Genomic DNA, 13295 nt, shown 5'->3' on the forward strand with positions numbered 1-13295 from the left:
ATCTTTGTTCTTCATCAGTTTAAAGAGGTCTTTTGCAGCAGATTTGCCCAATGCAATATGACGTCTGATTTCTTGACTGCTGCTTCCATTAGTGTTGATTGTGGAACCAAGCACTATGAAATCTTTGACAACTTCAATCTTTTCTCCATTTATCATGATGCTGCTTAGGGCCCAGTTGTGAGAATTTTCATTTTCTTGATGTTGAGATGTACTCCATACTGCAGACTGTAGTCTTTAATCTTCATCAGTAAGTGCTTCAAATTATCTTCACTCTCAGCAAGTAAGGTTGTGTTGTCTGCATATCTCAGGTTGTTAATCAGACTTCCTTCAATCCTGATGCCATATTCTTCTTCATATAGTCCCATTTCTCAAAGAATCTTGACTAGACAGTCCTCAAGATCACCTGGGACTAGTCATTGGTCCTGGAACTAGTCATTGTCAGGTGAGACATTGCTGGGTATTGTAGTCAGGTGGTGAAAGTTTTTCTGAGGTAGCTTGTGAACAACTGAAAACAATACCCATGTGAAAGACAGAGCTCAGTTAGCCCTGGAAAGGGGTTAAGGACAGGAGACTTTGCCCTCACTAGTAGCAACACTTGGAAACCAATTAATTGAATGTTGGAGACTGAGCTCTATTGCTCACGTTGACACATGTATGTCCCACAGTGGGTCCTTCTGTGGGCTGCAGTGTCCACAGACACTGTGGGAGTGGGTTTGACATGACGCTTTCCATGATTGAGTCTGATTCAATTCTGTGCTCCTGAGTAGGAGCAGAGGGGTTGCTTTGTCAGAGACTGTACCAGAAACTCTCACGCCCCACTATGAGCCTCTTCTTACTTCCTCATCCCACCATGAAATGTATCCCTTTCCTTTTCCTGCCATCCCCACAAAGGAATGAATCGACACTGGGTTTGGGAAAACCAGCTTTAAATTATCTTCCAAAGTTGCAGAGAGCTCAGTAGGGAGCCCAGAGGAGCTGAAGGATGTGCCCCTCAGGCTGGGAACTCACAGACTACTAGGAAGGAAGAGGAGTAGGAGATGTCATTCCAAAGCCCGTCCTTCAGCAGGATCACACAATCCTCCCCCAAGCCATAATTATTAGGCTCATCCTTCTTCCAGTTGCTGTAGGCCAGCCTCCCTCCTGTCACATACATGAACTGCCCTTCAGCCACCTCATCTGTGATGCCCAGGAAGGCATTGTCTTTGGCTACTTCCTGGATGGCATTGTTCTCCTCAGCATTCTTGGGGGTGGCCACAGTGGCCTGGAGCTGGGTGCACAGAGCTTTCACTTTGGAAAAGGGCATCTTTTCACCATTGGTCACATAGAGCTTCTTCCCAGACTTTTTCCCCAAGGAGAAAGTTTGCACTGAAATCACAAAGAGTGTGTGAAGTTCACTAGGGTTGGAGCATAGCCCAGGAGAGTAGGAAAAAAAAATCTTTTTCTGGACAGGGCTCCTCCGGAGAAATTGTCCAGCACCAACGCTAAGGTCAGCTTGAGTCAGACAGACAGAATTCTGAAAAATAGTTTCCATGTCCAACGAGCTCAGGTCAGAGCTAGTATGGAAATAGGCTTCAGTTGTTGTGCCAGGGAAGGTTATTAGCCCATGGCAAACAGACTGGACTGGGATATTCTACCCTGGAAACATTCATCTGTTAAAACACATCCCTGCACAGGTGGACACAGGGAGATACGTTGGAGGCTCACCACCAGACCTAGGCACCAGATTTGAAAGAGACTTGGATGGTGATCTAAGAACCATGGATGCTGAGGAAGGAGCCAAAATATAGACCTCCACCCAGTACTTCCTCTGCTATTTTCTGGCTGTGTGACTTTAAATGAGTTACCTACACCTTGTGGGCCTCTTTCTTCACCTAAAATAAAATGGTAAAACATCCACAGATAGGGTTGGTGAGAGCATTGAACAAAACCATATTATGAGGAAATGTTGACCTAGCATAAGCTGTGGTATAAAATAAGTGTTCAGAAATGTTACTTCTCTTCTACCCTTCCAAAAACCTGGAGAACTCTGAAGAAAGAGGTGAGAACAAAGAACACATCAGGGGCAGAAAAAAAGCTTACACTTTTTGATGTGGTCCAGTTCTGATTTCAGGATCCTTATTTCTCTCTCTAAGTCATCCAGTCTGTTCTCAGAAACTACAAAGCAACAGGGAGAAGAGTATTTATTGAGAAGGAGAAACTAAAATTGAATAGCAAAGTATTTTGCTATTTATTTACTTATGCTTACCAAAAAATATGATTATTTGAAAAAGAGAAACAGAAAATACAAAGCAAAAGCAAAGAAAATAATTATATTCTTGTATTCCCAGGTACTCTTAATAACTTGAAAACTATGGCTCAAGGTCCTTTGCTTCACATACTGCTTAAATATTACAATATTATAATAATTTATTAGGAAAAACCTAGCTCATTATTCTTCTTTTTGAATTTTTCTTTCTTTTTTTTTTTTTTTGTAATTGTCCTTTGTGTCTCATTACAGCTAAACTTTTAAAATATTTATATTACAGGCATACCTCAGAGATATTGCATGTTTGGTTACAGACCACTGTAGTAAAGTGAATATCAAAATAAAGCTATTCACACATTTTTTTTTAACTTCCCAAAGCATATAAAAGTTATGTTTACACTGTACTGTAGCCTATCAAGTGTGCCATAGCATTGTGAAAAATGCTATGAAATATTGTGAGAATTACAAAACTATGACACAGAGATACAAAGTAAGCACATGTTATTGGAAAAATGGTGCCTATAGACTTGCTTGATGCAGAATTACTACAAACTTTCAATACCTTCAATATGTAAAAAATCCACTATCTGTAAAGCCCAATAAAGTAAAGCATAATAAAATGAAGAATGCTGTATCATGAATTATGATGGCCCAGTGGATATATATTAATAAGGATGTTGCCATCAAGGGGATTTTTACTGAATTTGCTCTGTTTTACTCTGAAATATGTTGTTACTATGGTATTTCTCTATTGTTCAGGGTCCTATGGGGCAAACCATTTTCATACAACTCTCTGACACTAGGCATAAACCTAGGACCCAAGAGGGTCTACTTTCCCCTGTTCCAGCCTGGAGCCACACTGGACTGTTTCAGATGAAGGACAGCTTGGCTGTCTTTGCCAGAAGCCTGGTGAAGGAATGGCCCTGAGGTTTGGAAATCTGTAATCAGGCACCAGTGGGAATCTAATGAGACTTCAAGTAGTGCTTAGAGACCAAAAACATGGGTCCAGGAGCAGAGTCCTTTATCTGCTAGTGAGACAACAGGACAAGGGTCTACTCCCACCAACACCCAAGTTTCTAGGGCCCTAAGTCTCCTCAGGCAAGACTTCTGGAGTATGTTTCTTACCCAAACTGTAACCACGATCTCCTTTTTGGCCCTTTGGTCCTGGAACCCCAGGGCTCCCTGTACTTCCCAGAGGCCCCAATTTCCCATGAGGGCCCTGCAAGCCTCTGAGCCCTTGGCCTGGTGGAAGATCAAGGAAACATGACCCACACATTCATTCTCTTTCTCCAAGCACTCTATATTCAATTTGCATTGACCTCAGGAATGGTCAGCCCTTAGCCCATGTTCTGGATAATTGTTTCTAGTAAACTCCTCCTGCATCCAGGGGAAGGATGCCTTGAAGGCCAGCTCTCTGAGCAGGCAAGACAGCCCCTCTTCATGGATGACCCACACTGTCAGTTCCTTTCTATAAATGTAAGTCCTGGAGAGCCAGAGAAGCATCATTGTTCTATAACCATCACATCCACAATAAAGGGGAGCATCCATGTCTCCATTCTCAAACCCTGGTAGGGAGGATAAAAATTTAGGGGGACAGAACAGCCCACTCTGTACCTGGTTCTCCCTTCTCTCCCTTTGGCCCATCTCTCCCATCTCTGCCTGGGGTGCCGTTGGTGACCAGAATGGCACAGGTAACCACTGAGCAGGTCTTCTGGGCATCCTCACAGGCTTTTGTTTCTGAGAAGGATGCTGTCATCACACAAAGTAGAAGGAGAGGGAGGCATGGAAACAGGAACATGGTCCTTACCTCAGAGTGGAGAAAGCCAAGGAGAATAATACTATCTCATCTTGTTCAGTCAACAAACATTTGTTATCATCTATGTTGTGCTGGATAGGAGCTTGGTGCTGCTGTGGGTAAGGCATTTATTTGGCTGCTAATCAAAGGATCAGTGGTTCAAACCCATCAGCTGCTCTGTGGGAGAAAGATGAGGCAGTCTGCTTCCATCAAGATTTACAGCCTTCAAACCCTATGAGGTAGCTATGAGTCAGAATCGAGTTGATGGCAGTGGGTTGGGTTTGGTTTTTTGGTGGTGTGATGTACTCTGTGCTCAGACAGGAAACACAGAGGGGATAGCACAATCCTTGGCTCTGAGTTATCCTCAGGTTATTTGGGAGACAGGCAAGTAAACACATTAGAATTAGAACAAAACACACTAGACATAAACCCAGAACCTAGGAAGGTATACTTTCCCCTGTTCCAGCCTGCAGCCACTGGACTGTTTCAGATGAAGGACAGCTGGGCCATCTCTGCCAGAGGCCTGGTGAAGGAATGACCCTGAGGTTTGGAAATCTGTAATCAGGTACCAGTGGGAATCTGAAGCAAGAGAAGTAGGGGGTCAATTCTTCCTCAGGTTTCCAGTTGCACCTGTTATGACAGGCCTTGTGGATTAAATACCCTATATCCCACAGGATCTGGAAATTATCAATGAGCCTGTCCATGGTGGCCTGACATAGAGGGCAGACTCCACTGCCTGTGTGAGCTTTGGTTCCTCCCTTTCTTAATCTCCAAGGGAGCCCCAGTCTTCCTCGTATTCCCTTCCCTATGATCCCTAGGGGTCGCCTCATACTAGCAGGTCAGCAGAGGTCCCACAAGACCTGCTACCTTGATTGGCCCTGGTTTACAATACCCACTCACCCATTTCAAACAACAATATTTCTTTTCCAAGTGGGATCCAATCAGTCCCCCAAAAACCCAAAACCAAACTCACTGCCCTCAAGTCAACTCTGACTCATAGCAACCCCCATCGGGTTTCCAAGGCAGTAAACCATTATGGAAGTAGATTGCCTCATCTTCCTCCCTTGGAGTAGTTTGTGGTTTGAACCACTGACTACTGTTTAGGAAGAAAATGCTTTACAAAGTATACCATCAAGACTCCTCTAACCCCCAAAATCTGACTATTGCCCCAACAGACTGTCAATCACCTTTTATCAGTTCTCTATTTTGTGGCAGGCACTTGCTGTGGCCCAGAATCCAGGGTTCCCTGAGGCAGGGTTCTGACCCTCAGAAGGGACCCCTTCCTTTTGTCATTAAACCTGGCCAGATGAGACTTAGGTTTGCCTCCCTCCCTTGGTGTGAGATTTTCCATCAAAAGAGGCCATTTCTGTCATGTAGATAGACCCTGGCTCCCAAATTTCTGTTTGTCCTGATTGAACAGGGTGCCTTTTCACTCTCCTTCCCCAGTTAGAGTTCACTGTGTGCCGCACAGGTACCTTCAAGCTCTGTGTCCCTATCCATCCAGCCTTTTCTTGACAGCCTCCTCCTCCAGGGACCTCCATGGGCCCCTCTCTCTGCTCCTTTCTGACCTATAATCCCAAAATCTGTTCCTTGGCTGCATAAGTACTTCATCTACTGTCATCTCCCCTGGTCTGCCAGTTCCCTTTACCCTTACCTACCTTCAGGTCTCAGGGAGAGGTAGGCTCTTGGAAGGGAACTTCTTGGAACACATTCTCCCCCACTCTTCTCTCTTTTTCTTCCTACCTTCCTGTTCTCTTTTTCTTTCCCTGGTGTTAGAGGCCAAGGCCAGGGTCTGTACATGTTGCTGGCACACACATCCCTTCTATTTTTCCTCTGGCTGAAAAGATAGCTTTTCAGTTTTTGATGGTCAAGTGGATCCAGATAGGACATCAATGCCCTGGATCAGAGATCAGCAGAGGTCTGGGAAACCCTGACTCCCCACAAAAGCCCCTAGGAAGACCTCACCAGGTGAAGTAGCCAGACTCTTGGTCCAGGCTCCCAGCTCTGTCCTCCAGATATGATTTACTGGGGCTCCCGCAGGGCACAGAGGTGGTAGCAGGAATGTGGTCTTCCAGCCCAGGCAGCAAGCAGTATGATAGTGATGTCAGGCCTGATAATAAGGGACAGTCCTGGCCTTGCCTTTAACCCCAGATTAATAAACAACTGTTCTAGAACTGCTGTAGACAAGACAGTCCCCCAGGGCTTCTGGTGGGTCTTCCAGCACAGCACTGCTGCTCTCCACTTTAATGCCCTAAACTCCTCCTATACTTTCTCCTCCCAGGTCTCCCTCTACAGCTCCACAACTCTGGCTCTCCAGAATAATAAGGAAAAAAGATGAGTTAAAGACCTAAACCCTGAATCATCTCATTCCTCCCCTTCTTGTCTATGTCCTTAAAAGATGAGAATGTCTTATCTAAGACCTCCTTTGAGCATGCACAGACCTGGGCACAAAGGGAGAAATATTAGTAGACACATTAACCACAAGCTGAATGTGGGTTTGTTTACACCACTGCTTCTTCTGCCTGGAATACACTTCCCTCTGTCTTTTCAGACTTGTCTTTTGTCATTTAGATTTCACCTTAAATATCATCTCCAGAAAAGAGCTTTTCTAATCATTCAATTTTAAGTCTCTGCTCTGTCATGAAATGGTAATTATCTTAATTATCCTGTGACTATACTTAATTCTCTGCCTCCAATTCATGTCTGTGTGAAAATGTCTAATTTATTGGATTGTTTATTTACTGATCATCTCACCTAATTAAAATGTGAACTTCATCAGAGTAAAGATATTGTTCCCTGGATGTTGTACCCTGACCTAGGAAAATGCCTAGAAACAGAGTTGAAACTACATAAACATTTATGGAGCAAATTAATCCTCCAGCACCATGTCCTCAATCACTCCTTTGACTTCTCACAAGCTCAAGGTCATATCTGTGCCTACTTCCCCAGTGTTTTGACTTTTCTAGGGCAGAGCTGTGTTTAATTCGCCATCTTGTCTACAGGGTGGACCTAGAAAGGGTATGTCTATGAGTGGGGTCAATATTAGACTTGCTCATGGCTTCTCCAGGCCTGGGTCTCCAGGAGTGTCCAGTTCTTATCACAAGAGATTGATCAAGTAGCCTTTTTCAAATATTTACTGTGACCTTTTGTTCCTGCCATCCCCTAACTGCACTCTCACTCTTTGAAACACTTACTCTCACCAAACACCACAAGAAGTTTGCTTTTTTCCTTGTGTTGGGCAGATACTGGCCACTTCCCTTTGACTCTGCCTTGTGATTGGTGTTTTAGCTTCTCCAAAGGTCATTAGCCTTGTGTACTTAATTCTCCATGGTCCCCTGAAAAGCTCTCCCTGATTCCTGTTACAGGGAACTTTCCAGGCACTCAGAGAGGCTCCATAGTAAACAAAATACCTCTGAGGACCATGTTTCTTATGCCATGGACCTAAATCTGAAGAGTTCAAAGGCTCAGAGGACAGGACATTCAACCTATAGAGCAAATGGTCAGATCCCTCAGAAAAGTGGGAACTTGGAAAGGAAGTAATTTCATAAAACCAGGAATCTATGGTTTCATGATAGAATTCTTGTTTACATGCAGGAGTCTTGGGTTTGACTCCCTGCTAATGCACCTCATGTGCAGCCACCATATGTCTGTCAGTGGAGTTTTGTGTGTTATTGAAGCAGAGATTCCAGACTAAGATGGACTAGGATGAAAGTCCTGATGATCTACTTCCAGAAATCAGCCAGTGAAAACTCTATGGATCAGTATGACTCAGTCCACAACTGATCATGGTGATCATGAAATGGACAGTGTTTCTATTTTTTTTTTTTTTTTTGTGGATGAGGTTGCCATGTGTCAAGGCCAACTTGAAGGTAGCTAAGAACAACATATGCTTCAGACTTAGATAAAGATTGAGGAGAGGAGGAGAGCACCTGTGAGCAAAGAAACAATAAGAAAACCTTGGCTCTGGTGTGAAATGATTATTCCTTGAGAATGTCTAACCAAAAGTCCTCTCATGTTGTTGTTGTTGTTGTTATGTGCTGTTGAGTCAAACCCGACTCATAGCGACCCCTCCTTAGGTTTCCAAGGCAGTATCACTACGGAAGTAGGATTGCCCAACCTTCCTTCCGAGGAGTGGCTGGTGGGTTTGAACCGCCAGCCGTCTGGTTAGCAGCCAAGTGTCTTAGCCACTATGCTACCAGAGCTCCCAAAGTCCTCTCATAGATCTAAGATTTCCTATTTGATCTGAGAGAGGCCAAGATGAAAATTTGTAGGGCACTCTGGGAATGTAAAGCACCTTACCCTTCTTCACCCAAGTGCCTCAGGATTTTCTCAGTTGGAGATCAGGCAAATTTGAGCTCACCTTATAAAATTATCAAACACAGTAAGACCAGCAGAGTCTTGATTGAAACAACAAGATTCAAAAGAGTCCTCTAGGAATGCTGACTGTCCACAACAGGTACATTGATATAGAACAAACCAAAAGAGAGTATAATTAAGGAATAAAAAAAAAAAACACAAATGATAAAATTAGTGAACTGGAATAAGGAAACAACGATAGAACTAATAATAAAATTAAAAACTGGTTCTTTGCAAACAGCATAAATTACGCAAAATTGACTATAGTAGTTTGGATTATTGTTCCCAATTTTTTTACTTTCTCCTTGTCATAGAATTATATAATTAAAGCCTTTGCTATATGACATTGCAGAACCTCTTACTGGAGAATGTAGAGTTTTTGCTTTTACCCCTTTGATATTTGGCTTGGTCAAGTGAATGTGCACAGAGATGAAAGGAATTAAAAATGTTGTTGCTGTAAACACTGAGGCAGAGATTTATTATGGCATTGCCTGACTGATACAATTATTAATAATTGATAGAAAAGTTTTAAGAAATAAACAATATCAGGAATCAAAAAGGAATATTGGGTTAAAAGAGAAAACCAAACCAAACTCACTGCCATCGAGTCAATTCTGACTCATAGCAACTCTCATAAGGTTTCCAAGACTGTAAATCTTTACAGAAGCAGACTCTTCATCTTTCTCCTGCAGAGTGGCTGGTGTGTTTGAACCACTGACCTTTAACCACTATACCACCAGAGCTCATTATACTAATAGAGAAGGTATTAAAATTATAAAATATACTGTATAAAATTTATTTTATGGAAATACATTTTAAAACTGGATAAAATTAGAGGGCCATTTATAATTACCTAAGTTGACCCAAGAAGAGTCAATGTTGTTGTTAGGTGCCATCAAATTGATTCCCCCTCATAGCAACGCTATGTACAACAGAACAAAATATTGCCTGATCCTGCACCATCCTCACAATCATTGCTATGCTTGAGACTTTTGTTGCAGCCACTGTGTCAATTCATCTCATTCATGGTCTGCCTCTTTTTTGCTGACCTTTTACTTTACCAAGCATGCTACCCTTCTCCAGGAACTGGTTCCTACTGTTAATGTGATCAAAGTACATGAGACAAAGTCTTGCCATCCTGGCTGCTAAGGAGCATTCCACCTGTACTTCTTCTAAGACAGATTGTTCATTCTTCTAGCAATCAATGGTATATTCAATATTATTTACCAACACCATAATTGAAATTAATCAGTTATTCTTTGGTCTTCTTTATTTGTTGTCCAGGTTTTGCATGCAAATGTGGTGATTAAAAATATCATCATTTGGGTTAGGGGCACCTTAGTCTTCAAAATGACATCTTTGCTTTTTAACACTTAAAAGAGTTTTTTTTTTTTTTTTCAGCAGATTTACCCAATGCAATATGTCCAAGGAGTTGTCCATGTTGGTCCAAGAAGAGCTGATATATCAGTTAATATATAAGTAATTAAAAAAAACAATCATGGGAGTCCAAAATTATTAATCATACCCTCATTTTTTAAAAAAATGGTATTAAGGAGAGTTTTATAAAATCTTCAAAGAAGAACTAATTCCACTCTTTAAAAAAACTGCTTCTGATGTCAAAAAAAAAAAAAAAAAACTTAGCTAAAAGATTAGGTAAACATGTATACCAGAATTGGATAAGGAGTGAATAAAAATATAAGAACTCTTAGAAAAACTAATTTCTAAGCACAGATGCAAAACTAAAAAGTAAAAATAGCTATTAAAATCCAGTAGTGTATTAATGGTTAACAGCACTACTGTTAATAATAACAATAACGTATTAATGGTCTCTGGAATATGACATACTATAGTCATAACCTCATTTCTCCATGAATTAGCTGCATGATCTTGGACAAATCACTTTAATCCCTATATACTACAGTATTTTTATTTATAAGTTGGGGAGAGTAATGTTGTTATTTGACATCAAATTCATTCTCAGGTTGACATGATTCATGATACAACAAAAGAGCTGTCACCCACTCTGGTTCCATCTTCCTGATTACTACTGTGTTTGAAATACATTGTTGCAGCTATATGTCAATCCATCTCATTGAGGGTTCCCTCGTTTTTGTTGATCCTCTAATAATGTGTTTATTAAATATTGACAACATCTACTTAATAGGTTTAATGAGAATTAATTAGTTAATACAAGTATAGTGCCTGGCATAGAGTAAATGTTATGAATATCAGCCTTTAGACAAAAGAGAGTATTTCCTAGGAGTGAAAAGATGGTTCAACATCAGAAAATATATCAATGTCATTCACTAATTTAATTTATGTCAAGTTTGATTATAATACTCAATGAAGATAAGATAACTTCAAATTTTGAAATTTGAAGTTCACCCTACTCTCAAAACTAATGCATCGTCTCAAAAATCTTCACACGTTTTCTTTCAGGACCCCATAATGCAAACTTTCTAGGATTTATTGAAAAGATAGTTCAAATACACTATCTGTCCTCTAGTTTTGCCATTAAGATCTCAGTTTCGTCTCTGATTCACCCTCACTTTGGCCATAGGCTTTTGCTTCTTGAAGTGAAGTGTAGACAGTGGCCTACTCTCCTAATTCTTTGCATCTGTGGGATGTAGAGAGTATGCTGGTGCCAAGGGAAGGCAATATTTGCTCACATGAGGAACCTCATGTCAGAGGGGACACTGCTACTTTTTGGTCCACAATGGCATGCTATTGAGTCCTTTTGTGTGACTGCTTACAAATGACAGCTCCTCTCAGGAGCTGGTTCTTTAGGAAGGGACACTGTGTTCCCTGCCCCAACCACATGTTTCCTATCCCTAATATCCTATTAGTGAGCATATTAATTCACAGTCTCTCATTGCTAGAGTCCCTGTGTTCCAGTGAGCAGCCAGAGTTTAAGTCCCCAGTACCTTTTGTGGCATTAACATTCACACAGCCCCTGGAAGACTCATTCCAAGTGGTGGGAATTCACATTGCTCCAGATATTCCTGCCAGCCATTTTATTCTTTCACTTCCCCTGCTGGTTCAGTACTTTCGCAATTTTAAGACAAGAGATGATCTCCTGTGCCTGCTTAAGGTGACTGGATCAGGGAAGTCGAGTTAATGTGGAGAGTTCTTCTTGAGAAGATCAGGAGAGGTATAGGCCAGCCCTCTCCTCACCACATAGGGAGTGGTGAAGGAAAGAATAATTTCTACTTTGAGAGCTCTGATGTCACCCAAGGCAGGGTTGTCTCATTTCCCTTCCTGAGTCTTCCTTGTGCTAACCACCAGAATGGGAATTGTTAAACCACTTAGAGTGAACAGCCTCTCCTTGTAGGTCCATTTATATAGTCCCTGGAGACATTTCTCCAAATTTAAAAAGTGAGGCACTTAAAGCCTCTTATTCTGAGTTTAGGGCTGAAAGCCAACGCCCAGGAGTGGGAAATGGCTCAACCCACACTTGACACTCCCTTGATGTTAACAGATTAAAGGAGATGCCAAAAATACCATCTGATAAAGCTAAACACACATCCATAATTAAAACAAGTGTTAGAAAACTAGGAAAAAGAAGTAATTTCTTTACCTTCATAAACCTAAGGTAAGCAATGTTTTAATGATGATTAGAAATGTTTCCGTTACATTCAGGGTCCTGCAGAAAGACAGGGATAAGATATAAAAAATTACCTATCATAAATAGGCAAAACTTCCATCATTTACAAATGTATTCGTGTAGTTATAAGATATAAGACAATTAATTATGTTAGAAGTATTAGAAGACAAAACAAGAATCCAAAAAGAATTCAATGAGAAATGAATCAAGGATTTTCTTACAAGCCAGCAATAATGAATTAAAATGTAATAAACTAATTGGTATAGAGTCAATTCTGACATATAGTGACCTTACAGGACAGAGTAGAATGCCCCAGAAGATTTCTAAGGCTGTAATCTTTATGTAAACAGATTGCCACATCTTTCTCCTATAGAGCAGGTTTCAATTACCATTTCAAGTCAATTGGGAAAAATAAGCCCTTCACATGATCTTGTGGGATAATCCAGTCCTTGTTGTTGTTGTTGTTATGTGCTGTCGAGTCGACCCCCGACTCATAGCGACCCCTCCTTGGGTTTCCGAGGCAGTATCACTACGGAAGTAGGATTGCCCAACCTTCCTTCCGAGGAGTGGCTGGTGGGTTTGAACCGCCAGCCTTCTGGTTAGCAGTCAAATGCCATAGGCACTATGCTACCAGAGCTCCCTTAGCATGCTATAAGTCAAGTGCTTAAAGCCTGCATCACCAAGACTACTTTAAAATGTTATCACTACTGCCATCCAGTCAATTCTGACTCATAGAGTTCCTACAGGAGAGAGTAGAACTGACCCCATAGTTCCAAGGCTGTAATCTTTACAGAAGCAGACTACCACATCTTTATTCCACAGAATGGCTGGTGGGTTCCAGCTGCTGATTTTCCAGTTAGCTGGCCAAGAGTTTAAACACTGTGCCATCAGGGTTCTTCTTAAAATATAATAGTAAAGAATAAATTGACAATAGCAAGTAAAACTATAAAATAAGTAAAAATAAACCTAAAGAAATCAGTAGAATTTTACAGAGAAAAATCCTAAAATATGTAAAGACAAAAAAAATCTGTTTAAAAGAAACATATTCACACATAGACTTGCTATTGTAGAGGTATCAATTCTTAGTAAAAGGAGCCTTAAAGTCAGTATAATTCATAATTTTTTAAAATACATATATGTATTTGTATATATGCATATATGTATATAACAATACATACATATATGTATTTGTATATATGTATATAACATTAGCAGTCAAATGCCTTAGCCGCCAGCACATCATACACACACATACACACACAGACATAGGCATACACACACACACACACACACAC

The 13295-nt window shown here is 41.1% G+C and overlaps 1 protein-coding gene across 1 annotated transcript; it reads right to left on the reverse strand.

The window, feature by feature from the left end:
* Positions 1-991: 991 nt before the first annotated feature.
* Positions 992-4043, reverse strand: LOC103211201 (mannose-binding protein A-like). Its single transcript, XM_007957117.1, has 4 exons — positions 3860-4043; positions 3371-3487; positions 2080-2154; positions 992-1365 (listed from the first exon to the last, which is right to left on the reverse strand). Exons 1-4 carry the CDS (start codon positions 4041-4043, stop codon positions 992-994), a joined length of 750 nt encoding a protein of 249 aa, XP_007955308.1.
* Between the last annotated feature and the right edge of the window lie 9252 nt (positions 4044-13295).

This window comes from Orycteropus afer, unplaced genomic scaffold, assembly GCF_000298275.1.
Source record: "Orycteropus afer afer isolate SDZICR_OR568_19922 unplaced genomic scaffold, OryAfe1.0 scaffold00709, whole genome shotgun sequence".
NCBI lineage: Eukaryota > Metazoa > Chordata > Mammalia > Tubulidentata > Orycteropodidae > Orycteropus > Orycteropus afer.

Coding starts and splice junctions, on each gene's coding strand:
- LOC103211201 (XM_007957117.1), bottom strand. CDS start 4,043: ATGTTCCTGTTTCCATGCCTCCCTCTCCTTCTACTTTGTGTGATGACA. Junction 2,155..3,370: donor AGATCGTGGTTACAGTTTGG/GTAAGAAACATA, acceptor GTTGCTTTGTAG/TTTCTGAGAACAGACTGGAT. Junction 1,366..2,079: donor ACTGGACCACATCAAAAAGT/GTAAGCTTTTTT, acceptor TTGTGATTTCAG/TGCAAACTTTCTCCTTGGGG.